The sequence below is a fragment of the Triturus cristatus genome, chromosome 5_2 (genome assembly GCF_964204655.1).
Source record: "Triturus cristatus chromosome 5_2, aTriCri1.1, whole genome shotgun sequence".
NCBI classification, from domain to species: domain Eukaryota; kingdom Metazoa; phylum Chordata; class Amphibia; order Caudata; family Salamandridae; genus Triturus; species Triturus cristatus.
This window is the reverse complement of record NC_140588.1, coordinates 506,673,099-506,697,086: the sequence shown is the minus strand read 5'-3', so window position 1 is coordinate 506,697,086 and position 23,988 is coordinate 506,673,099. Positions and strand designations below refer to the sequence as shown.

Here is a 23,988-nt window from a genome sequence, read left to right as displayed (position 1 = left end):
GCAAAGAGCAGTCAGACTTTACTAGGGAAAATGCATGTTAAGCATTCAAGAGTACGAACATGAACATTATTGACATAACTCAAAAGAAATCCAACACAAATTTATAAAAATGAAGTGTATTTTTATCATAATTTGTACACCAAAACAAACGGAATTGCCTTTATACAACCAGAGTTATAATTTTTAGAAGTAATAGAAAGTCAATGCAAAATAATAAAGTGTAAATTAAACATTGCAGTCAATGGGAAAAAATCACTAGTGACAATTGGTCACTTGCAGGTCGAGTTACGTTGTACCCTTGCAGAGTAAAGGTGACACGGGTCCCAGGACAAACCCACACCAGTCAGTTCAATTTTACCCTGGTGCTGAACAGGAGAGCTGCTTTTACCACTGAAATGGTGCTGTGGGGTGAAAAGATGCAAAAAGACAATAACGGAGCTGGCATCGGTGAAAGGTCGGATGGAATTCCATCTGGACTGGTGAGCAACAAGCCTAGGCAGTGGTAAATGGAGTAGAAAGTAACTTCAAGTCCGGTGGTCCAAGAGAACGAGGGAGCTGCCTGTAACTTCTCTGAGGGCAGGTCTACATTCCTACAATGCACTAGACCATCTGGATTTGGGCAATCTCTCAGAGGGCCTGATGGCTAACAATTCTTTGGATCCCTAGCATTGTTTTACCTGTTGTTTGCAGGGGAATAGTGTCACTAATCCAGAGGAGTCTGAGGGTACTTCAGGCTTCCACAGGGGTCCCTCTGCCAGACAGTACCCAGTTTTAGCCTAGGTCAAGGCACGATCATGCAGGTCCAAGTCTGTTGCCACTGGGACAAAGTTTCCCTCTTTTGCTTTGGTGCTGTGGGCAAAGTCATGTTGTGGCCATCACAGGTCTCCTCTTGGTCCTTTATTGAGGCAAGTTGTTCAGATCTGAGGCTCTGGTGTCAGCGGGGGTCCCTTAAATCCTAGATTTAAGGGCGTTAGGAATGTGAGAGCTAGTAGCCAATGTGCAGATACCTCCTGCAGCTAGTCTGCCCCTGAGATGAGCACATCCGTGGGTGTAAGTTAACTTTTCTACCCAGAACCCTCTATTATGCCACTTCTAAGGATGGCAGAAATTTAATTTTAGTGTGCAGACCAGGCTTCTCATCCTGGAGGTTTGGCTAGCCTTCTAAGGGTGTACACTTCCATGACTAACTAATTTCCCACCTGCCTGGATACCAGCCAGAACACAGAGAAACTGTGACAGCCAGGTGGGCAACCTCTAAGGCAGCCACCTGGGTGCATAGCACATCACCCAGTGCACAAGATTCATGTCGAGGGTGAGAAGGCACGGTGTTTGATACCAAACATGACATATTTCAGCTGTGCCTTAATGGAGCTGCCAACCTCTAGAATGCCCTGGTGGCAGCCCATGTTATCCTATAGACCGCTGGCACTTGTAGTGGCTTCCAATGGGGGGAACTCCACTATAAGGACATAAAGGCTTGCCCTTATATGTCCTCACCTTTAATATTTAATATGCTGCACCTGGCCTCCTGGGCTGAGGGAGCCTAACTTAGGGGTGTCTGACATATATTAATATAGTGTATTTGACAGTGCCACACAGTTTGCACTGCTCCCAAAGCCTGCAATAAGAGGCCTGCTGTCAGTAGTTTACTTGGGTCACTCAGGGTAGTCATAAACACAGTACAAACCTCATGCTGAACCTGCCCCACCGCACTCATATATCCAAACAGTATAAAGACCGTCAATCCATAAGTGCTCTCTATTCAAATTCCTCACACACACCATAGCTTGCACGTTTTCAGACCTCATATGTGTCACATGTCTGTGTTTTCAGTGTGAATATGTGTGATGTTTCATTGCCTAATGAGTGACACTTTGAGTGACACTGTAGTGAGTAGATTCGAGCAGTTGTACTTTGTTCCATCATGAAAACACATTGAAATACAGTCCTCTAAAATTTGCTGTTAAGAGTTTGCTTTTGTTCACTTGGGAGTTTAGAGTGCACCACAGAAACAAGTGTATGCTGATTGATGCTAACAATAAATGGGATCACATACACATGGAGCTGTTGTAAACCACCAGGTGACTGGTCCTAGAGCATTCAATACAGCCAAACAAACTAGCAGCAGCCAGATGGTTAACATCCAGTCTTATTGGGAAAACTACTAATAAAAGATGAGGAATGTGAAGTGCCCTAAAGTGTCAGCCAAACAAGAGACCATCTCCTGAAAGCCATCTAATGGTCATACACACACATGCACACAGTGCCATATAAATGATGATTTCCAGGGAATGACATTCCCCATCCCCAGTCAAAGGAATTGTATATATCCATAATTGCAAATTTAGTTAATCAGTCTTTGTAACTATCAAACAGTTCGGCCTGCAAACATCAATATGCTATTAAATCAGTTCTGCATTCAGATTGTAGCACCAGTCAAGGTCCACTTCGTTCCCAGTAAGGAGTTGAATCTGTTGACTGTTATGATAGCATTGGCATCATGCCATGACAAGTCAGGACGTTGATGAGGTGCTCTCATGTGTAGTTGCCACAAGTTATCTTTTTATCATCATCATGTGTGAGATCTTCAGCCAGTTGTTGCTTTTATAGCCAATGGCATATTGCATTCTGGTACACAAAAAAAGCCAGATTCCAGGGTCTCAAAGAGCAGTGGTCCACGTTGGGCTCCGGCTACCCTAAATATTCACAAAAAACTTTTTTAAAGTAAAGGCTGTCGTGGACACTCTAGAAGTTTAAATGATTTTTAATCACAAAGTAGGTCTTCACCAACACGTTTCAGCCATAGCCATTCTGGTACATGTAGTTTTTTTTTTCATATAGTCTGTGGCCTAAAAATTCAGAATTTGCTGAAAGTTCATCGTGATCATCTCAGCCTTCCCAATATAATGTCTCACTAAACTTCCAGATCAATAAGTATGTGAGTGGATGTTGCAGAGGGCTGCAACCACAGCACAACACCTTTTAAAAAAAACCTGCAGCACAGTTGTATTCTCGTCCATGGCTCATTTTGTAGACAGATTTCATGGGTTTTCCAAACATTTGCAATCACGTTTGTATTTGCTGGTTTGAATGAAGAAAATCAAACAAACTGATTTTTATTATTTCTGTTAGCTGGTTATTTCTGCAAATTTGTCCTGAGGCTCGAGTCTGACTTTTTGGTCAGCATATCAAGTACATTCTCAGGGGTGACTTTTTCTGGTAATCTGGCGCTGCCAGGGCTAAAGAGGGCCATGAACAATCATATTGCCATGACACCTGACACTAGGCCAGTTCTGTCTTTTGTTACCCCCCAGACAGTTTGTAGGTTTGATGTGGGAAGGGGGAGGAGTTTCCAGTACTAGATGTTGCGATAGGACATGAAGCCCCCCCAAACAAATGCTAGTTCCAGGTATAAATATTGGAGCTCCAAAGCCACTCTTCAGAATACTCCTGATTCTGTGGCAGTTACAGAAGTAGGAATGCCCTGCTGCCAGAGGGCTGGCTTGCTGCTTGAAGGATTCATTGCTGTTTGAGAAGGAAGACAGGACCTGCTTGCCTTCACCCCTAACCAGAGTGACTCCAAGTATCAGTTGGCTGACCTTTTGTGTGAGCTTCAGAACAATCCACAGAGAACCGTCTTACCAGCAACCATTACACTGCTCTGCATTGGTGGCCAGCAGCACAGCTTCTAACAGGTGCTGATCTGCAGCTGCTCCAGTGTCAGGAATGCACCAGTGCACCGCTTGATTCCAAGAGTATGCATGAATGCATGCCTCTCATGCAACCGCTGCTCCGTTCACTGTCGGGCCGTGGAGAGCTCTCAACAGCTCCTGTGCTGCGATCACAGCTGATCCCTGCCATGTCGCCCCAGCACGGACAGTGTACCTGGTTCTGACTCCTTTGCAGAAGAGTTGACAAGGGCAAAAGAGGTCAACGTAGATGTCTTTTCTGCGGTCTGCTCTATCTTTTTATCAAATGCCCATCAACTCAAGCTTCTGCGGTTATTGGGCGTAGTGCACAGTGCTCGGTGCTTAGGCAAGCATGCTTACACCAGGTTCAGGAAACCAGGTCAGCATGGGTGGGGCTATAAAATTCCACAGACTAATTAGTGTTCCTGTTTGAGGTAACTTACCAGACAAGTGATTAGCTGTAGTGAGATAACTATCCTGTATCAATGCTAAAGACAAGGAGCACAGCAGAACTGACATCTGCGGGACATGGGATACCAGGCTCACCTTATCTGGTCAGCTGATATGCATGACAATTTCTGCTCTTTGTGGTAATGCATGGGTTAATCCTAAAAAGCATTACTCTAACACATGATGTGTGGTACTAGGCAGAGCTGACACACCTACAAGGCTGTGTACAACCAAGGTCCAGCCTATCGCAACAACTTCAACCTGTTTACTCCCATTCAGGCACCTCTGCTTGACTAGCCTACTCCTCGCACACATCCCCAGCATACAGCGATCTAAAGCCAGAGGTCGTACCTTCTCCTGCATTGCCCCGAAGCCTGGAACAAGCTCCCCTACCACATTGGAGTCACTAGCTCTGTCCTCAAATTCTGGAAAAAACTGAAAACCTGGTTTCATCTAATCGGCCCAGCTCAGACAGGTCCAGATCTCTCTCTCCATCTCGGAACCAGGATATCCTCTAAATGTGTGCTATACAAATTTGTATAACATAACATACATCAAAATCTAATGGTGGACCATGGTGAAAGCTGTTCAGAAATAAACAAGATGATACAGTATAGGTCTTGCAATTGGTATTTTTAAAAATGGTATATTTACAATGTGAATAGTAGTTCTCACGAAAAACGCAGGGAAATAAATTTGTGTATCTTGGTAGAGAATTATTATTATTCAAGCTGGGAAAGATACTAGGAAAGAGAGGGTTGACTGTTTCATGATCAGTTACCTCAAATAAACACTTTTAATCAAAACATAGGCAGAATAAGTTTCTTTATTGTGTATCTTAACACCAATATATTGGAAACCTCTGTCATAATAGTATGTATTAAATATTTCTAAGAACAATTTATGACATTTTAAAATTAAGACAAAAAGGCTATTGCTAGTATACCAGTCACCGAGCGGTGGAAAAACATCCACCACAATATGCTTATTCTCAAATGTAAGGCCTTCTCACAAACCCTCAAAGATTATATTTGTACAGTTGAACACTCTCATAAAAAGCAAGCAACTCCCTATTGAAACACCTGCCTCCAATAGGGAAAACTGGTGTTTAGGTGGCACCCTGCACAAGAGCATCTTGGTGATGTCCGTATGTACATTGAATAAATAAGTATAATATTTATCTTTCTTATGGAAACTTGGTTCAACCCTGCAACCCATTCCAATGTATACTTTCTATGCCTCTGGGCTTCTCTGTCAATTCTAAGCCATACACACTTAGAGCACCTCACTCCTTGTAGCAATACAGATTTGGAACAAATACAGTTTAGATGGTGCTAATTAGCCTCTTACAGAATGGTTGATTTGTCAGGACAATAAGGACCCAAGATTTGTCAGAGCTACAGGTGTGGATTTCACAGAAAAGAGCCAGAAAGCCTACTTCCAAGGCCCAGGAATGGATTGGCACCACTTGGAAGGCGGGACTCACAGTTGGCAAAGCTCAGGGGCTGCAACAGGGTTGAATGAAGTCTATTATGTACCTGAGACTTCAGAACAGGAGGCAGGCCAGCAAGCCCTTGGAGTCACTTAGTTTTGGGTATGTAGAGATGCATGTTCAGTCTTTCTCACTCCCAGGCAAGGAAGGAAGCAGAGCAGGCACAGCAGAGCAGGGGTCCAGCAGAGCCCAACAGAGCGGCAGTAATTTCAGCTGCAGAGCAGTCCTTCTTCTTGGCAGAGTGGCCCCAGGTCCAGAAGAACACTTAGTTGATGGTGTTAGGGTTCCAGTACTTATACCCAGTTGTGCATTTGAAGTGAGGAAGAGACCTTTGAAGTACACAAGGTCCCTTCCTGCCCTGGCTCCAGACTCATTACAAGAGGGTGTGCAGATCTTTGAGTGGGGACAGGCACAGCCCAATTCAGGAGCATGTGTCAGCTCCTCCCTCCCATCCTGCCCAGGATGTCCCATCAGCCTGGTGATGTCCCTTCAGGATGTGATTTGCCCATCAGTCACACCTAAGCTCTCTTTGTGTTTGGCTCTCCAGGGGAAATGCACAACGCCCTACTTTAAACCACCACAGACGTGTATTCAGAGATAGCAGAGGTAAAAAAATTGTTAATGTAAGGAAATGCCATCTTTTTAAAAGTCGTATTCAAAACAAAGCACACTTCTCGTGCTTATTACTGTCGCACTGCGAGATTTGGGAGCTTATCCCGCCAAAGTATTCCATTCATCCTGGTATTCTAAAGTACACCTGTATTCGCTTGCTTTCACAAACTGTTTATTTTATGGTTTAAATCTTTTATTAAATTTCAATCATAACAAACATGACTGTCCGCCCTGTGAAGGCAGTGCTACATTGGAAGCGGAGAACCGCTGCAATAGAGACATATCGTGATAAGAGCGGAATAAGTCCAAAGGAAAAAGAAAAGGAGAAACAACAAAGGAAACCTATTCTACCCCCCCACCTCCCTCCACCCCATTCCTCGTCCACTGGGAAATGAAATTGGGAAGCGTCAATGACATAATATCGATGGTTAGCCTCACGGATCTGGTTGCGGTGGATCCGATAGGCGGAGGAGTCTGAGGTACCTGGGACAGGATAATTCACGAAACTCTGGAGTGAGGAGAGAGAGAAAGGGCTGCCGAAGCTCTTGAAACTCTGATCCTTTCCCCTTAAGTGTAAGCGATAGCTTCTCCATCCCCAGTACGTGCCATAACCGGTGTAGCCACCCCGTGATGGTAGGGGCTTGGGGGGAATGCCAGAGGGTCAGTAGGTTCTGGAGGGTAGAGCCTATGGCAATCGCTATCAGGCAACCCCTTCTGGATTTAAGGGGATAGGTAAGGGGGTTAGGGAGGCCCAGTAGAATGTATGCTGGAAATCTCGGGAGTTGTGTGTCCAGGTGAGTATCTATGTCGTCGAGAACCTGTTTCCAGTAGGCTTGGACGTGTTTGCATTCCCAGAATAGGTGAGTTAGATTCCTGGGCCCCCCGCAGCCCCTCCAGCATGTAGCGCTTTGCCGTGAATCCCAGTGGTGAAGCCGCTCAGGTGTGTAGTACCAGTAGGTAACTAGTTTGGTTAGTGTCTCCGTGAGTCCCGAGTCTGGCCCTGTAATAAATACCCTCCCAGTCCTTGTGTGTCAGTGTTCTGCCCAGCTTTCGCTCCCAGCGCTCGCGGACTGAGTTATAGGTGTGTATGCCCTTCGATAACAGAAGCTTATAGAGGTCGAATATACATTTCTTGTCGGGTGTGTGAGTTAAGAGCCGTTTTTCATAGGTGGTGAGGAAGCGTTGGGCATTAGGTCGGACCTGCGGGTGTAGGGCCCAGTGGTGGAGTTGTAAGTATCATAACTGTTCCGTCTCTACTATGCTGTACTCAGCTTTAAGTTGTGTGAAGGGTATTATCCCGTCTAGGTCAAACAGGTGGCCAAGGGAGCGTCATGCTGTGGGTCTCCACATGGAGAACGCGCTTATCTCGGAACCGGGCTGAAAGTCCGGGTTATCGAATAACGGGGTGAGGGGGGAGGGGAAGGTAGTCAAGTGGTATCGGACACTGGTGTGATCCCATACATCCATGAGGGGGCGAGTGACATGAAAGGCGTAGAGATTGGGTGGTCTATGACACCTGGGTAAGAACGGGATTGGCTGCAGAGGAGTGGCAGCTACTGCTTGATCTTGGAATAGCCAGATTTTCCCGGATTCCAGACGGTTCCACTCAACAAGATACCGCAATTGGGTAGCATAATAGTACAACTGAACACCGGGGACCCACACTCTCCCCTCCTCCGGTGGAAGGATCGCTACGGTGTGCTTAAACCGGGGTTTGCGGCCCTGCCAAATAAATTGTGCTAACTCGGATTGCGTCTGCTTGATCCAGCCCTTCGGTGGAGAAAGCGGCAGGGTTTGGAAAAGGTAGAGAATCTGGGGCAGGATAGTCATCTTAATCGCTGCGATCCTGCCGAGCCAGGAGAGGAGACCGTGTTTCCAGCGCCCTAGTTCTTTACGTATGAAGGAGTGCAGATTAGTATAGTGTATATCGGCGGTGGCCGAGATGTTGGTGCCCAAATGTATCCCCAGATAGGGAACCAATTTGGAGGACCATTGAAGGGAATGTTCGGCTTGAAGGTGGGATAAGGTGGGCAGCGACAGGGAAAGATTAAGTGCCTCCGATTTGGTCAGGTTGCATAAGGCTGATGGTGTGCACATCCCCACCGAATTTAACACCGGTGATGAGAGGGTTACTTTTAATTCGTAGGGCAAGGGGCTCCATATACAGAGCAAATAAATGGGGAGAAAGCGGGCAACACTGCCGAGTACCTCGAGTGATAGGGAAGCGGGAAGAGGTATGGCCATTAACCCTAACAGTAGCTTCGGGGAACCGGTAGCAGTTGAGGATCCAGGTGCGTAGTTTCTCCCCCAAGCCCACCTGCGAGAGAACCCCCTCCAGATAGGGCCAATGAACCCGATCGAAGGCCTTCTCGGCATCTATTGTAAGCAGCATATACTCCCCATCCATCCGAGAGGCCTTGTCGATCAAGTGGAGCACTCGCTTGGTATTGTCACTAGTTTGGCATTGTGGGATGAATCCTGCCTGGTCCGGCTCCACCAGTGTGGGCATATGGGGTGCCAGACGGGAAGCCAAGATGCTAGTGTACAATTTGATGTCTATGTTAAGGAGAGATATCGACCGGTACGCTCCACAGGAAGACCTGTCCTTGCCAGGCTTAGGGCTGACTACGATGGTAGCTTCAAGCATTTCCGCCGGGATCGCTCCGAGTTGCGCGAAGGAGTTGAATAGCCTCGTTTAGAGTGGGGCCAACAGAGAGCAGTAGGTCTTGTAGAAGACCGCTGAATAGCCGTCGGGCCCAGGGTATTTGCCCACTTTGAGGCGAGAGATAGCGGCGATGACCTCCTCAATGCTGATATCCCTGTTGAGGTAATCCGCCTGTGCCGGGGTAAGCGAGGGCATGTCTGCTGCGGCGACACACTCCGTGCCATCAGAAGGGTTCAGCCTGTCCCCAGAGTATAACTGGGCATAGAAGTCGCTGAAGGTCTCCGCGATTTCAGAGTCCTCTGTGGTGAGGTCTCCCCCGGCCTTGCATATGGCCTGAACGCCCTGGGCCTGCCGGGCTTCGCGAAGCCTATGCGCTAACAGGCGGCCGTACTTGTCCCCTCCAGTGTAGAAGGAGTGATGCAACCTAAGGGCTGCAAATTCCACCCGATCCTGGTCAAGGGCAGCCAGCTGCTGTCGGGCCACACGCAGTTTCCGCCAGATCCTGTGTGCCCCCTGTCTGTTGATGGATGAGTTCGAGTTCCCGCACCTATTGGGTGAGGGCGTCCCTCTTGCGGCCTCGCTCGGTGTTTTCCACCGAGGCGATAGCTATGGTGTCGGCGTTGGCGTTGCGGTGTAGAAAATCTTTGAGCGCTGTCTGAATTTGCTTCACCGCCGAGGCCCATTGGAGAAGGGTATCACGGAGGCGCCAGAGACCGGGTTGGTGCAACTGTGGAAATGTAAACGACGCAAGAACAGGAGAAAGATCGGAAAGAGAGGCGGTGAGGATCTCAGTCTCCGTTGCCAATGAAGATAAAGAAGAGCAGAGGAAGTAATCAAGCCTAGCATAGGTTTTGTGTGCCCCAGAGTGGTGAGTGTACGCACGTGTGTGGGGATGGAAGTGCGCCATAGTTCCATTAGTCCAAGGTCCACTAGCCGGGCGAGCCCGGCCGCAGAAAGGGCACTGGTTTGCCCCGAGCACTGACTGGAACGGTCAGTGATATTATCAAAGACTAAATTCAGGTCGCCCCCCAACAGGACCCTATGTTCAGTGTTGGCCGTGGCCTCCGCTAGGGCGCAATGGAGAAAGCCTTCCTGCCCTTCATTCGGGGCATAGACCGACCCCGCGATGAAGGACGCGCCCTCCACCTGTGCGTGATATATGAGAAGCCACCCTCTAATCTCCGCTGCCTTCTGATGTATCCTACCCGGATACCAATATGGCCACCCCTGCTGACTTGGTAGGGCAGGAGGAAAACTTTTGTATCGGGAACAGCCGAGATTTCAACCGGTGACAGTCTGAGGCTAAGAGGTGAGTTTCCTGAAGGAGACAGATGTCAGCTTTGGTGTGCTCCAGGCAGGAGAGAACCGCCCTTCGTTTGACGGGGTTGTTGAGGCCCCGCACGTTCATGGTGAAAACCTTAAGTGTATAGGGAGGCATCTAGAGGGTATGACAGGAAAGAAGGCTACACAGGCAATTGTCAGAGGCAGCTGGGACCACAAGCGGCCAGGGAGGAAATTAGGAGCCCAGCCCGCTCGGGGGGGGGGGGCAAAGGAAATACCGGGACAGTGGACGAGGAATCCCAAACCCAAGTTAAAAAAAAAAAAAAAAAAACATGTCCAGCGGAAGGCTGGGACATCTAAACAATACCCCAGTATACACAACAATAGAAGTCCGTCAACGCTAGATGACCCTTCAACACTGTAATGGGGTCCATTTCGTGGTCAGAAAGAGGAGGCTCCGGTCCCACCTGCTGCCCGCCTTAAGGTCTTAACAAAGAGAACAGGCTGTCAAAATGTCTCAGGAGGCTCCAGAGGGGTACCCAGCTAACGCTCCCATCGTGGCCTCAAGGGCTGTTCGCTGTCCCCTGGTAATTTCGGCTTTGTCTGGCTGCCTGTTTCGTCGCCTCATGCGAGGCCACCTCCACCCGACGGCGTGGTCTCGGGTCCTGAATGTGTGCTGGAGCGGTCTTCATCCTCTTCACTCGGTGGGGTTATCCCCAAGATGCGGCATGCCTCAGACAGGGATCTTGATTGGATCAGTTTGCCATCGTGGCGAAATATGAGTCAGAAAGGATGGCCCCAGGAGTAGGACGTCCCAGCCTGGCAGAGATGGTCCGTCACCGGGCGAAATTGCTGGCGGCGCTGCAGGGTTATCGGGGATAGATCCTGGAAAAGCAGAGGCGATTGATCCTGGAAATGAAGGGGGTGCTGCGCTCTCGCCTTCGTGAGGATGGCCTCCTTTGTTCTGAAGTCTTGAACGCAGACAAGGATGTCAGCCGCTGGTGCATTGTTTGCTCGAGGTGGGCCCACCCTGTGCACCCTGTCAAGGACGATTTTGGTGCCAGGCGGGTTACCCAAGATGTGGTTGAACAGGTCTTTAGTGAACGTGAACAGATTGTTGGTAGCTGCGGAGTAACCAACTCCCCGAATGCAAACGTTGTGCCTGCGGGAGCGGTTCTCTAAATCCTCCAGGTGTAGTTGGATGTCCAGGTGCTGTTCGTGCATCCGCACGACTTCCTGCTGGAGGTCAGAGAGTTCCGTTACGGTATGGTCACTGAGGTCTTCCAGCGCTGCCACCCTCTCGCTTACACTGTCCACGTCATGGCGTATGTCCTTTATTTCGGCGGTAAGGTCCTTCTTCACCGTCTGGAGGTCATCGCGGAGGGTGGCGAATATTGATTCGAGGAAGGCCTTGGTGATCGGCTCCCCACCGGTGGGTGTCGCGGGTGCCGGTGGGGGCTGCCGACAGTGGAACTAGCCATGTTGGGTATAGAGTGGAAGCGGCCAAAGATGTCCTTCAGGGGCTTACTTTTCGATGCTTTGGTAGGGGCCATCTGTGGTCAATGAACACCAGTGCAGCAGCCGGCCGGCCGGGGAGCGCCAGACAACACCAGGGGGGCCAGATAGCCGTGAGACGCCCCCAATCGCTGAGGCACCCCCACAGCGACTCAGCGCACCATGCAAGGGAGGAAGGGTTCCAAAAAGGTCCAGGGGCCCCACCGCAGCGGCGGCCCAAACTCGCCAGAGGAAGTGTAGGGCCCACGTCCCCAATTCAATAGCCAGGCAAGGAGGGCTCCAAGGGGTGAAGGAGGCGGCAGCCGAGCTTTAACATACAAGATCCGCCGTCCCGGCCGCAGCCGTGCAGCCAGTCCACCAGTCACCACGGGGCCCACTGGGCGTGGTGCAGGGGCGCCCAAGTGTGCCTCTCAGGTGTCTTCTTCCTCCGCTCCCTATCCTGCACAGCGGCGCCGAAGGTGTACCACCCTGCAGCAGGGGAGCGTGGGGGCTCAAAGGGCGCCAGCTTGGCCCCACGGACGGAGCTCGGCGGTGTCAAGAAATGTCCAGCTCAGGGGTGGCAGGGTCCTGCAGGAGCAGAGCAGGCACCTCTGAGAAGTCCTCCGCAGTGCCAGTGTGCGCAGTTAGGGCGTGGGGCTGAGCCAGCTCAGGTAGGGGGGAGTAGCTGGGGAGCGAGCCCGGTGTCTGGGCGGCCAAAGGCCTCTCGACGGTCCCTTACCCGGGACCAGGCCGCCTCGATGTAGTCTGCTGCCTCCTCGTGCTCCAACCGCAGCGCGTCAGCGCCAGCTCCAAGACCCACCGGCCAGCAGCCCACTACGCCAGTCTGGGGATCCACAGGCCCGCTAGGCTGCTCGTCACTGCATCAGGGTTGTCGGCGGCAATGCTCACTGCCCCACTCCGGCAGCCGCCTGCTCGGATGAATTTTGGGGGGCAGCGCCCCTAGGCAGGGAGGAAGGGTGGGTCCCTGGCTGCCGAGACCACCACCGCCAGCACAGCCCGACCGCCGCGTGCACCAGTTTGTGAAAGCAAGCGAATACAGGTGTACTTTGGAATACCAGGATGAATGGGATACTTTGGCAGGATAAGCTCCCAAATCTCGTAGTGCGACAGTAATAAGCACGAGAAGTGTGCTTTGTTTTGAATACGATTGTATTTTCTGTGGTCGTGGCGATCCACAGTACTGTATGCACGCACCTCCAATTGAGTCTTTAAAAATGGAGTCGCATCAAGGAAAGGAGTGCATTCTCAATATATGTTCGATTTGCTATGCAATGCCATCGCCTCAAAACGAGTTTTTGCACCCTATGGATCAAGTAAAAGTTTTGAATAATTTGAGAAAGGATTACAAGAATGTGTTTATCACTGCGGAGACAGTGTAAGCATGAACTGGAATGAAGCGCATATTCATTTGACATTTAATATAATCAGTTTCCCTTGATTTACGGGGTGTTGCATCGGGATTTCTTTGCACTGTTTATGTAATTGTCGAGTTTACATGCAGTATATTTGAATACTGTTTTGAATTTTGGGTTCTGTGTTTCATGTGAAATGTCACGTTAGAGCGTTCGTTTACGTTTCCTTTTTTCTGAGCACACACGCATTGTATTCATCATATACATTTCTTTTATTGTTTACTAACAGTAAGTTCGCTTAATGGATGTTAGCTTAGTCACAGGGAGTGAACGACTAAGTAGGTAGCAAAAGGTTTATTCATCAGTGGGTGCAGGCAGGTGTATTGTGGGAGTATGAGTTCCTAGGTGGAGTTCCAGTAAATATCACGCGCAGCCAGTGGGGAAGGAGTCATGTGGTAGTAATTAAAGATATGCCTCCGGGTCATATAAGAGCTTGTGAGTGTAAGGAGGAGGTAACAGGGTTTGACGGTTAGAAAGCACAATGGATTGAAAAGTTAATGGAGAAGCACGAAGAGGTGAGACTGCTGCAGGCGGCTTTCTGCAAGTGGAAATAGTGAAAGTTGAGGATAAGGAGTGGGAGAGGTCAGCTGTAGGGAGTGTGATAATGGAGAAGAGAATGAGAGCTTAGGAAGTTACAGGGGGCTACGCTTGAGGGAACGAAGCAGGGGATTTGTGAACGTGAGGAAGGTGATTAAGGGAGAGTGTAGGGGTAAATTATGAGAAAGAGAGATTAGTCACTGTAGGTAAGGGTGTGTATGAGTTTATCGGCAAAGGGTAGGGTTTGGGCTTTTCAGGTTTATGATTTGTATAACTGGGGGATAGGGTAGGGGGCATGTAGGGGGTCATGTGTAAACATAATCTGAGTTTGTGACTTGGTTAATATGCACAAAGTATTTTAGATCAGTTAGTGAAATTGTTTATCTTATCTGTTTTAGAATTCCCTGACGAAGAGCCTTATGGGCTCGAAATGCATTGGAGAAACAATATATCATGCTTACTTCTAAATCTAATTGAGATCAATTTGTATGTACCGGTGTATGAAGCTTGGAAGGGCATACAGTTGGTATTAAAAATGTTGACTAAAGATTACAGATTGATCTACGCTGTCTCCGTTGTGATGAAGAGTATTAAAGAAAAGTTTAAAATAAACAGTTTGTGAAAGCAAGCAAATACAGGTGTACTTTGGAATAGCAGGATGAATGGGATACTTTGGCGGGATAAGCTTCCAAATCTCGCTGTGCGATAGTAATAAGCACGAGAAGTGTGCTTTGTTTTGAATACGATTGTATTTTCTGTGGTCGGGGCGATCCACAGTACTGGACGCACAAACCTCCAATTAAGTCTTTAAAAATGGAGTTGCATCTAGGAAAGGAGTGCATTCTCAATATATGTTCAACTTTCTAAAAGTGGCATTTTCAGTCCTACAACATAAAATCCAACTTTACCATAAGTTGTAATTTTAAATTATGAGTCGAGAGATACCAAACTCAAAATAGCTATCTTTTTTCAATTGGAAATTGCACTTATAAAATATAATAAGGTCATCCGAATGTTAACCTATGGGAGAGGTAGGACTTTTCAATATTGAAAAATGAATGTCAACATTTTCCCCTACCTGGACATGTAAAACTTAGAAGTACATGTCCAACCTTTTAAATACATAGCACCCTGGCCTTGGGGTTGTACAGGGCCTACCTTAGGGATACTTTATATGTATTCAAAAGTAAGGTTTGAGCCTGGCAAGACGATTAACATACCTGGCATATTTGTTGTACTGGTATGTCCCTTGTAAACTGACGTACCTTATACCCAGGGCCTGTACTTCAAACACTACTATTTGCAGCACTCATTGTGCCACCCACACAAGTAATTTTTCAAACCTGTCTAAGCCCTGCCCTGCAGTGCCTGTGTATGCAGTTTACTGCCAATTCGACTTGGCATTTAAAACTAGTTGCAAGTCTTAAACTCCCCTTTTATTATATATAAGTTCCCCCAAAGATAGGTCCTGAGTAACCCTAAGGGCAGAGTGCTATTTAAGTAAAAGGTAAAACATGTACCTTTATGTGGTGCATGTCCTGGTAGTGACAAACAGCCTATTTAGTTTTTCACTAGTGTGAAGCCTACCCCTCGCATATCCAGCATTTGGAATTCCTTAATACACTTTTATACTGTAATTCCAGATTAGAGAGGAGCAGCGTTTTCACACTTCATATGTTTGAAGTTGTAAGAATAAATCATCCTTACCAATGAAATTGGATTTAACAATGCTCTTTTAGAAATGTCACTTTTAGAAAGTGGACATTTCTCTGTACTTACTACTCTTTCAGGCACATGCATCAAAGGAAAAACCGGTCGCAAACGGGCAGATTCTCAGAATCTGCCCCTTTGCGACCGGTATTTTTGCATTTGGGATGCATCATCCCAAATGCAAAAATCGCAATTTAAGGAATCTCTAAATTGCGATTACTTAAATTGCGATTGCATTTAAGGAATCCCAAATTGAGATTCCTTAAATGCAATGCATTAAAGTAAAAATAATTAGCGATTTCGCTAATAGGGGGAGCAAATTACCATGAAGTTGAACTTCATGGTAATTTGCAAAAACTTTGAAAAATTCACTTTTGTGCATTTTTCAAAGTTTCATGTTGCGCACACACATGCCCTTAGGGCATGTGTGTGTGCAACATATATGCACAGATCAATTTCAGGGGTGCAAAAGGGTGTCATTTTGACACCCTTGCACCCTTGAAATTGCATGAGCAATTTGCGAGTACCTAATGGTACTCGCAAATTGCTCATGCAATCTCCAATTCATTCCTATGGGCCCGGAGGCCCATAGGAATGAATAGGACGGCATTCCTTAATTGCGACTCGTAATTTGCGAGTCGCAATTAAGGAATGTGTAGGAATCGCTATTTTTATAGCGATTCCTACATGCATAGGCTTTTGCAATTCCTTAATTGCGATTCCTTAATAATCGCAATTAAGGAATAGCAAAAGCCTACGTTGATGCATGTGCCAGTCAGTGCCTTACAGCCTGTCTCCAATACACATCTGGATTTAGGTGACAGCTGCACTTTGTTAATTCTCTCTAGGAAGCCACAAACAAAAGAAGGTGAGGCTCATCTGCATTATGAGCACTCATCTGCTTTCTGATGGGTCTTCCTGGGCAGGGAGGAATCGGAGGGGCTGACAGTTACACTTGAACAGGTTGTGTCCTATCAACTCACATAGGAGTGATTACCCCCCACAGATAGAGTGGCTGACAGGACTTGTGTAATTCAGAAAGCTCCTTTAAAGTCACCCACCACATCAAAAGCACTTCTGGGTATAAGTACTGGGTCTCTGACCCTACCAAATCAGACACTTCTGGATCTTGAACTGAACCTCTGTCAGAAGGACTGCTGTGCTGGTTTAAGGACTCACCTGAACTGCTTTTCTGGAAGGGATGATTTTTGGCTTGTTGCCCCACTGTCTACTACTCCCTGGCTCTGCTGAAGGAGAGCTGGACTCTGCCTTCCCTCCAAGTGATCTCCAAGGGCTTGTTGGCTTGTCTCCTGTTTTCTGAAGTCTCAAGGATACAAAAGACTTCCTGCAATTCTCCTGGTGCTGCTGGACTCTGCCTTCTGTGAATCCTACCCTTGCCTGTGGTGCCCCATCCAAGTTCTGGGCCTCAGAAGTGGGTTCTGCAGCTGCTTTTCTTCAATTCTGACTAACCGACACCACTACGCTGATCGAAATCAACGCATCGTCCTTTGACGCCAATGCAGAGGCTGTTCGACAACAAGGTTCTACAGCCTGTGTGGCCCATCGACTATGCTCTGCTCAAGGATGATGCATTCCCTTCACTTCAGCGAAGCTCGATGATGATACAGCAACCTAACTGTGTGGAAAAGATCCACGCAGTGAGCCCTCAGCATTGATGCATTGCTCCATCCAAGGTACATTTTCAGCAGGCCCTGCATGGATCCTGTATCCGGCCTGCCCTGCGTCGCAGTCAGCTTGAACTTCGAATTTGCATCGTTCCCTTGTGACCTCAATTAACCTTTTGACTGCTAGTGACTTCTAAGCACTTTTTTTGCATTTACTTCTACTGATAGCATTTTTGTTGTATTGATCTTGTTTTACTCAGATAAATATTCTCCAGTCTGGTGTATTCATTGGGTTACTGTGTGTGTGTGTGTGTGTGCATGTGTGTGTGTGTTTAAGTTTGTGTGTTTCACAAATACTTTACACATTGCCTCTTTAGTTAAGCTTGACTGCTCTTTGCCAAGCTACCACAGGGTAAATAACAGGTTATCTTTTATTATGTGTCTGGTTTACCCTGACTAGAGAAGTGGTTCCTGCCTGACCTGGGCATACTTCAGCCAACCAAAAATCCCACTTCTAAAACGTATGCACTACTCTATTAATTTTGTGTAGATCAGGGTTTAACTCTTACATACAGATCTTTACATCAGGCAGTGAATCCAGGCTCATATGCACTAGAAGTACTATTATGCTTTCTGTTAGGCTGTTAAATTTGATCCAAGAAGGTGGTAAGTAGATGAATATATCTGACGCCTCATCTTCTAGCTTTCTAGAACGATAAGAGCGTCAAACCACATGTAACAATATTGTATTTGGAGGTGGGCAATAATTTTTGTAATTTTAGTTGCAGATGGAAAACTTTACACATTTTCTCCCTGGTCACTGCCACTTTTTTGTATCACTGTGGTGCGGAGATTCTTTCAACCCAGCTCAACATTGTTCAAGGGCATCACACAAAACGATTTTATATGTAGAGTTTTCTTTGCTTATAATTGGAAAGTTCTTATAAGTCAGTGTATTAATGTGTCTCTTTCTTTGGATATTTGTGTCCTTTCAAAACTTCTGCTGAAACAAAACATAACCTCACCATTCCACATAATTAAAAAACGTATGTTTCATTTTTTTCAGCTCCTTTGTATAAAGTTGAAATGGAGCGGATAACTGTTACTGACTACATGAGGTTGGTCCCAATTATTATTCATTCAATAAGCAGTGTGATTGATGGAAAAGTGTGACTTTCACAACTAATTTAAAATCCTTCTCAAATATTCAGCGGTCACGAAAGTATAAATAGGTACATATTGTGGCAGAAAGTAGTAGTGTTGATCCAAGGAGGAAGATGGGGTAAATAAATGACATGGTGTGGTGTGGTGTAGTGCCATTCAAAGATAAAATTCAACAGGGACTTGAAAACCCAAAGAAGAATATGTCAATGGTATAACATAATGCGTATTTTTAAAGTGCATGTTCACCATTGGGTCTCTTTATGCTTATAATATAATAATATGGATTTGGGAAATATATCAATGGTACTCATTTTATTAACTTGGGAATGATGTAAGGTTGTGTGGACTCACCAAGATTCAAACCTGTGCCCTTGAGGTAAAGCTCAGATTCCTGGAGTGGATACTATCAGTTATGCAGTAATCGTAAATCATAGAGTAACTTAGAGATGTTATTTCTGCATCACTAGCAAGGTAATGATAAACCATGTATAATATATTCTACAGCTTGCTAATACGAATAGAGATTAGATTAGGGTACAGAGACTGGGTATCCTAATTACTGTGGTGGGAGTACCTCTCTATGGAAGAGCTCCTAAAATACCTAGAAATTCTTGTGTACATGACCTATGAGAGCATAATTCCACTAGTGAGACCTCAACCCAAAAAAAGAAGGTTGGTGGTCTTACTAAATGGCCCTAAAGAAAAGTCATGGGTAAGGGAGAGCAGGACCCGTGGCGCTATACTTCACCGAATTCCTCGTAGTTACAGAAAAACTGTGCAAGATTCTGTGCAATTCTGCCAATGGGCGGAAAATATTCTACTCGCGCTACAATTTAGCACCGGTAGCGCGAGCAGCACCGAAGATCAGCACTTACAACACCATGTGTTGGGCAAGAACGTGCAGCCATTCGAGGTGATTCTACTGTCTCGCGAGTAGAAAATATATTCGAGCAACAGCAAATCTACTCGAAGGGCAGCCCTCTGACCGCGACCGATCGTAAACATTGGCGACCACCCGCGTTAGAAAATCACAGTAGGGTATACCAAATCTCGCTTGCCAGCTCACATATTCTGGAGCCTCACTGGGAGACATTCCATCACACGGAGTGGCCAAAATCCCGCCAATTCCGCAGGTAGAATGAAACATTCTCCGTCCACCCCTAGTTATGGGTGGGATGTGTGTGTTAGCCTTGTGTTTTATGATTCATGCTAATTATTTTCAGGGGGCCTTGTTTAACAACAGGATGCAGGAACGGATTTGATAGTCAGGAGGATTTGCAGAGGGCGAACAGATGTTGAAGAGGTGTGGGAGATGCCTCTTAAAAGCAAGAACGAGAATTCAGTTCAGCCAAATGTAGAGGATGCAGACACAGGGTGAGAACTGCATGCACGCAAATGCGATGCTGAAGTCAAAAGACCAGTCGAATGTGCTGTAGAAGTGTACTATAAGAAAGCTAGGGATGATTACAGACTGTGAATAGGCAGCAACTTGGTGCACTGGTCGAACAGATACTTGTAATTGTATTTTACCCCTGCTTTACGGTTTAACAGTCTATAGTTTCTGCCATCTATTACCCCTCTGTCAGTGTTAACACCGTAAACTGCCCTATGTACAAGAACTTGCTCTTATGTGAAGCATGATAAAAAGAAATGTCTTTGCCTGTGTAATGTTCACAAGAGATTGAAGAACTAAAATAAAATAACTAATTAGTCCTATGTCAGAATCAAATATGAAGGTGAGCTCGGCCATCCTAATCTAACGTAGGCGACGGTGAGGTGGGGCAGAAAAATCCAGCTGTCTCAAGGCAATGAAAAGGGTGGGAGAAGGGTAGCACGAGTCAGTAACAGTGATTCGGGACTAGAATTAATGCTTGTAATAATGCCACTTGTGGAAGAGAACTCCAGGCGACAATGGTATAGAAGAAGTATGGAGGCCCCAAGGGGCGATATGTTAATATTTCCATCACACCACCATTTGTGAATATGAATCAGGCGGCTGATGTTTGTCAGGCTTAATGAACAGAAGCTCTCGTGTAATATTTTAGTCAGCTACGGCTTACATTTGTGTAAACTACAAATCCACTGTAAGGTTTTTCAAAAACAATGTTTCCTCCTGCTTTGTATCACTTGTGCCCTCTCCCTCCATCCCATCCTTCCTTCTCTGAGGCCCACCCACGCCGTGCAAGGTTCCATCTATATACTTCCCTCCACTCATGAGAGTTCTTTGCCAGCACAGACCATTGTCGCCTTTGAGACACCCCCTATATGATTTATAACCTGTGACAAGAAACAGTAAAATGAATTATGATGGCAAACTTCAAAGGAAATCGGGGGCTGCTGTATAATGAAGGGGTAAATCGCGAACTTCGTATTAAGTGTGTCAGAAAGTAACTTGGAATAATCATATAATTGCCAAAGCCAACTAGTTGATGCTGCATGTGGCCCTGCATTTCACTGGGATTTTCCATTAAAAAGAGTCATGCAAGCGGTCAGTGTGTCCTGTTAAAAATGATGGCAGGATAGAGCAAAAAACTAGAAAAGAGACAAATGGAGAAACGCAGTCACAGGCAGGAAAATAAGGTAAAGAGAAAGAGGGACACAGATGAAGAGAAAAGAGACAGCAGAAGAGAGAAAGAGAAACAGAATAAGAGAGAGTTAGAGAGAGTGAAAAGTTTGTTTTCCAGTTACAGCCCATCAACAACAACAAGTAACATGATCACAGACATAGCAATCGCCAATTGGAACATGAAGATAATGGTGTGCACAATTTGAAAGCGAGCACAAACATACATCCTGTGTTTTAGGACAATTAATGATATGCACTTTGATCCAAGCTGTGAAATTACAGGGTGACAGAGGACAGCAGGGTGTGAGAGCCGGGTGAGGTGACGGAGGGCAGCAGGGAGTGAGAGCCGGGTGAGGTGACGTAGGGCAGTGTAGTGACCTGAGGGCAGGGCACTAGGACCCTGCAAGACACTAGGTGGACACGAAGGGAACCGGACACCACATCCGGTCAGGGGATGTGGGAGGGCATTGCAGAGTAAGGGAGCGACGTGGGCAGACGTGCGTGGGCACGGCGACAACAACATAGACTCCAATAAAGTATTCACTCATCCTTACCTGTCTCCTGTGAGTCTGTTACGAAGCGACACGACATCTGGCGACTGAAGGCGGGATCCGAAGGACAGAAGTGGATTAGAACGTCTGTTTCCTGGAGAAGAAGCGCGACGGAACGAGGAGCTCACTCTGGTCCGCTGGCCAACTCAGGAAACACTCGTGCGTGGTGGAGTGACGGGGAAAGAAGAGCGGAGCCAGGAGCCCACCCTGGTCCGAGCAGTGCAGCCAGAAAACAGCGCGACGCGGGAGCCCACCCCGACCGACACATCGGTAAGCGCGCTGTGCATAGTGAGGAAATAAAGAGGGAAGCGGCAAGCAAATAAGCTCCTGCACCCAAGAGCACTCCGATTAAACTAACGCTGAGAGAAGGAAGGCGCGCGTTAGTTTGAACAAACTATCGCGAGACTACGGCGGCCATTTTAGAGTCAGGCATCCCGGGCCAATCAGAAGCAAGAAACGAGCGGCGGCCATTTTTAAAAGTCAGGCGAAGGGAGAAAGAGAGAAAAGACACCTCGCAAGACTACGGCGGCCATTTTAGAGTCAGGCAAGGGAGCCAATGAGAAGCCAGGCATAAGAGGCGGCCATTTTGAAGTCAGGCGGCCATTGAAATACATTGAAAAAAACAAGAAAAAGTGGAATAAAGGCGCAAATAAAGGAAATAAAGCACAAGGAACAAAGAAATAAGAAGAAAAATAAAGAAATAAAAGGGAAAGGAACAAAGAAAGAAATAAAAGGAATAAAGAAATAAATAAAAGAAAATGAATGACAACGAGGAGAAGCAGAGCACGCAAGCCATTTTCCGCAGGCCGTTACCATTTAGCCTATCGGAGCCACAAGCGGGCATTAGGTGGGAAAGATGGGTCAGGAAATTCGAGCGCTACATGAGTGCCACAGACGTCCCGGATAGCAAGCAACTGCACCTACTACTGAATCTCGCAGGGGATGAAATAGAAGATCTCTTATTAACATTCCCTACTGACCAGACTGCGGACTACAAGGGAGTGATGCAATGTCTCACACAAAAGTTCGACCCCCAACGAAATGTCGATTTTGAAAGATATACATTCAACACGGCATGCCAGCAGGGAGAAGAGAGCTTGGACGACTTTGCAACGAGACTAAGGAAGCTGGTCGCATATTGCGAGTTTGACAAGTTCGACAATGAGCAAGCAATAAGACTGCGCATCATCGAAGGGTGTAAATCGGTGGAGTTCCAAGCACGAGTTCTGAAAGAACCGACGACGTTGGAGAAGATATTGACGATGGCTCGCACAGAAGCACGGGCCACGGAGCAAGCGAAGCAGATGGAGATGGGGAAAGAGAAGAAAGCGGAGCTAGCACATCGCGTCACTGGGAACTTCAAGAAGAAAGAATTCCAGGCGCCGGTCCTACAAAAGAGAGGCGAACAAACGTGCTATCGATGTGGCCTAGAGTTCCCGCATGTAGGCGCCTGCCCAGCAATGGGTCAGAAGTGCAGGAAGTGCAACAGGGACAATCACTTCTCAAGCACGTGCATGACCAGACAATTCAGAAGTGAAAGAGGCAGAACGATGAGGCCACGGATGACAAGCAACAGATACGCACGACACATGGACACGGCAAATCGCAGCTCCTCCGACGAGTCAGAAGAGACGGCAGCATCTGTGAGGGAAGCGAGACTATATCTGATGTCAGACGCCCCAAGAGAGGACAGAGAGACAGAACATGTGCATCTCGTAGAAAAAGAACAAATAAAGAAAACGGCCACTGTGGACATCGGCGTAGGAAACCACAAAGCAAAGTTTGTGCTTGACAGTGGAGCAACCTGCAACATCATGTGCATGTCAGAATATCAAAAAAATGATAGTGAAACCACGGCTATCACCATCAACTGTGGACGTGTTCACGTGGGGTTCCAAACGGCCGGTAGAAAACATGGGAAAATTTACAGAGACTCTGACATACAAAGGCAAATCATACCAAGATGAAATACATGTGCTTAAGGGTGACATCCCAGCACCATGCCTGCTCAGCAACGTGACGGCCCAGGTGATGGGGCTACTGGCAATGACATACCACATGTCAGAAACGGAAAACATCTTACTAGAATACCCAGCCATATTGAAGGGTCTTGGCAAACTAAAAGGAAAACAGATAACATTACACATAAATGAAGCGATCAAGCCAGTGGCCCAGCATCACAGACGAGTACCAATTCACCTACAACCACAAGTTGAGGAGGAAATAACAAGCCTACTGGCACAGGATATAATTGAACCTGCTGAAGGACCGACGCCCTGGGTGTCCCCGATTGTGGCAGTCCCAAAGAAGAACACCTCAAAGATCCGCATCTGTGTGGACATGAGGATCCCGAATACCGCAATCGCAAGAGAACGTCACCCGGGGCCACACCTAAATGACATGATCAGCTGCCTCACTGGGGCTTGCCGGTTCTCAAAGCTGGACCTGTGCAAAGGGTACCATCAGTTAGAACTGGACCACCAGTCCAGGTACATCACAACATTTTCCACACACATGGGTCTGTTCAGATACAAGCGACTGAGTTTTGGAATATCGTCAGCAGCGGAGATATTCCAGGAGAAAATAAGGCAAGTGATAAGACCGGTACGGAACAGCCTGAACTACAGCGATGACATTTTGGTATTTGGAAAAACAGACAAAGAACATGATGCAGCTTTGCGTCAAGTGTGCACACAACTGGAGCGAGCGGGCCTCATGC

General features: G+C 47.0%; 1 protein-coding gene across 3 annotated transcripts in view; it reads left to right on the top strand.

Annotated features, from left to right (window-relative positions):
- The window catches only part of ITPRID1 (ITPR interacting domain containing 1), a 607,194-nt gene that overhangs the window by 336,406 nt on the left and 246,800 nt on the right, over positions 1 to 23,988 (top strand). For 2 of the 3 annotated variants that reach the window (XM_085607528.1, XM_085607527.1), the window contains exon 4: positions 18,055 to 18,106. The exons of the other annotated variant lie outside the window; for it this stretch is intronic. In XM_085607528.1, coding sequence (XP_085463654.1) covers positions 18,055 to 18,106 — 52 coding nt within the window. The remainder of the gene's footprint in view (positions 1 to 18,054; positions 18,107 to 23,988) is intronic. 3 annotated transcript variants of the gene reach the window in all.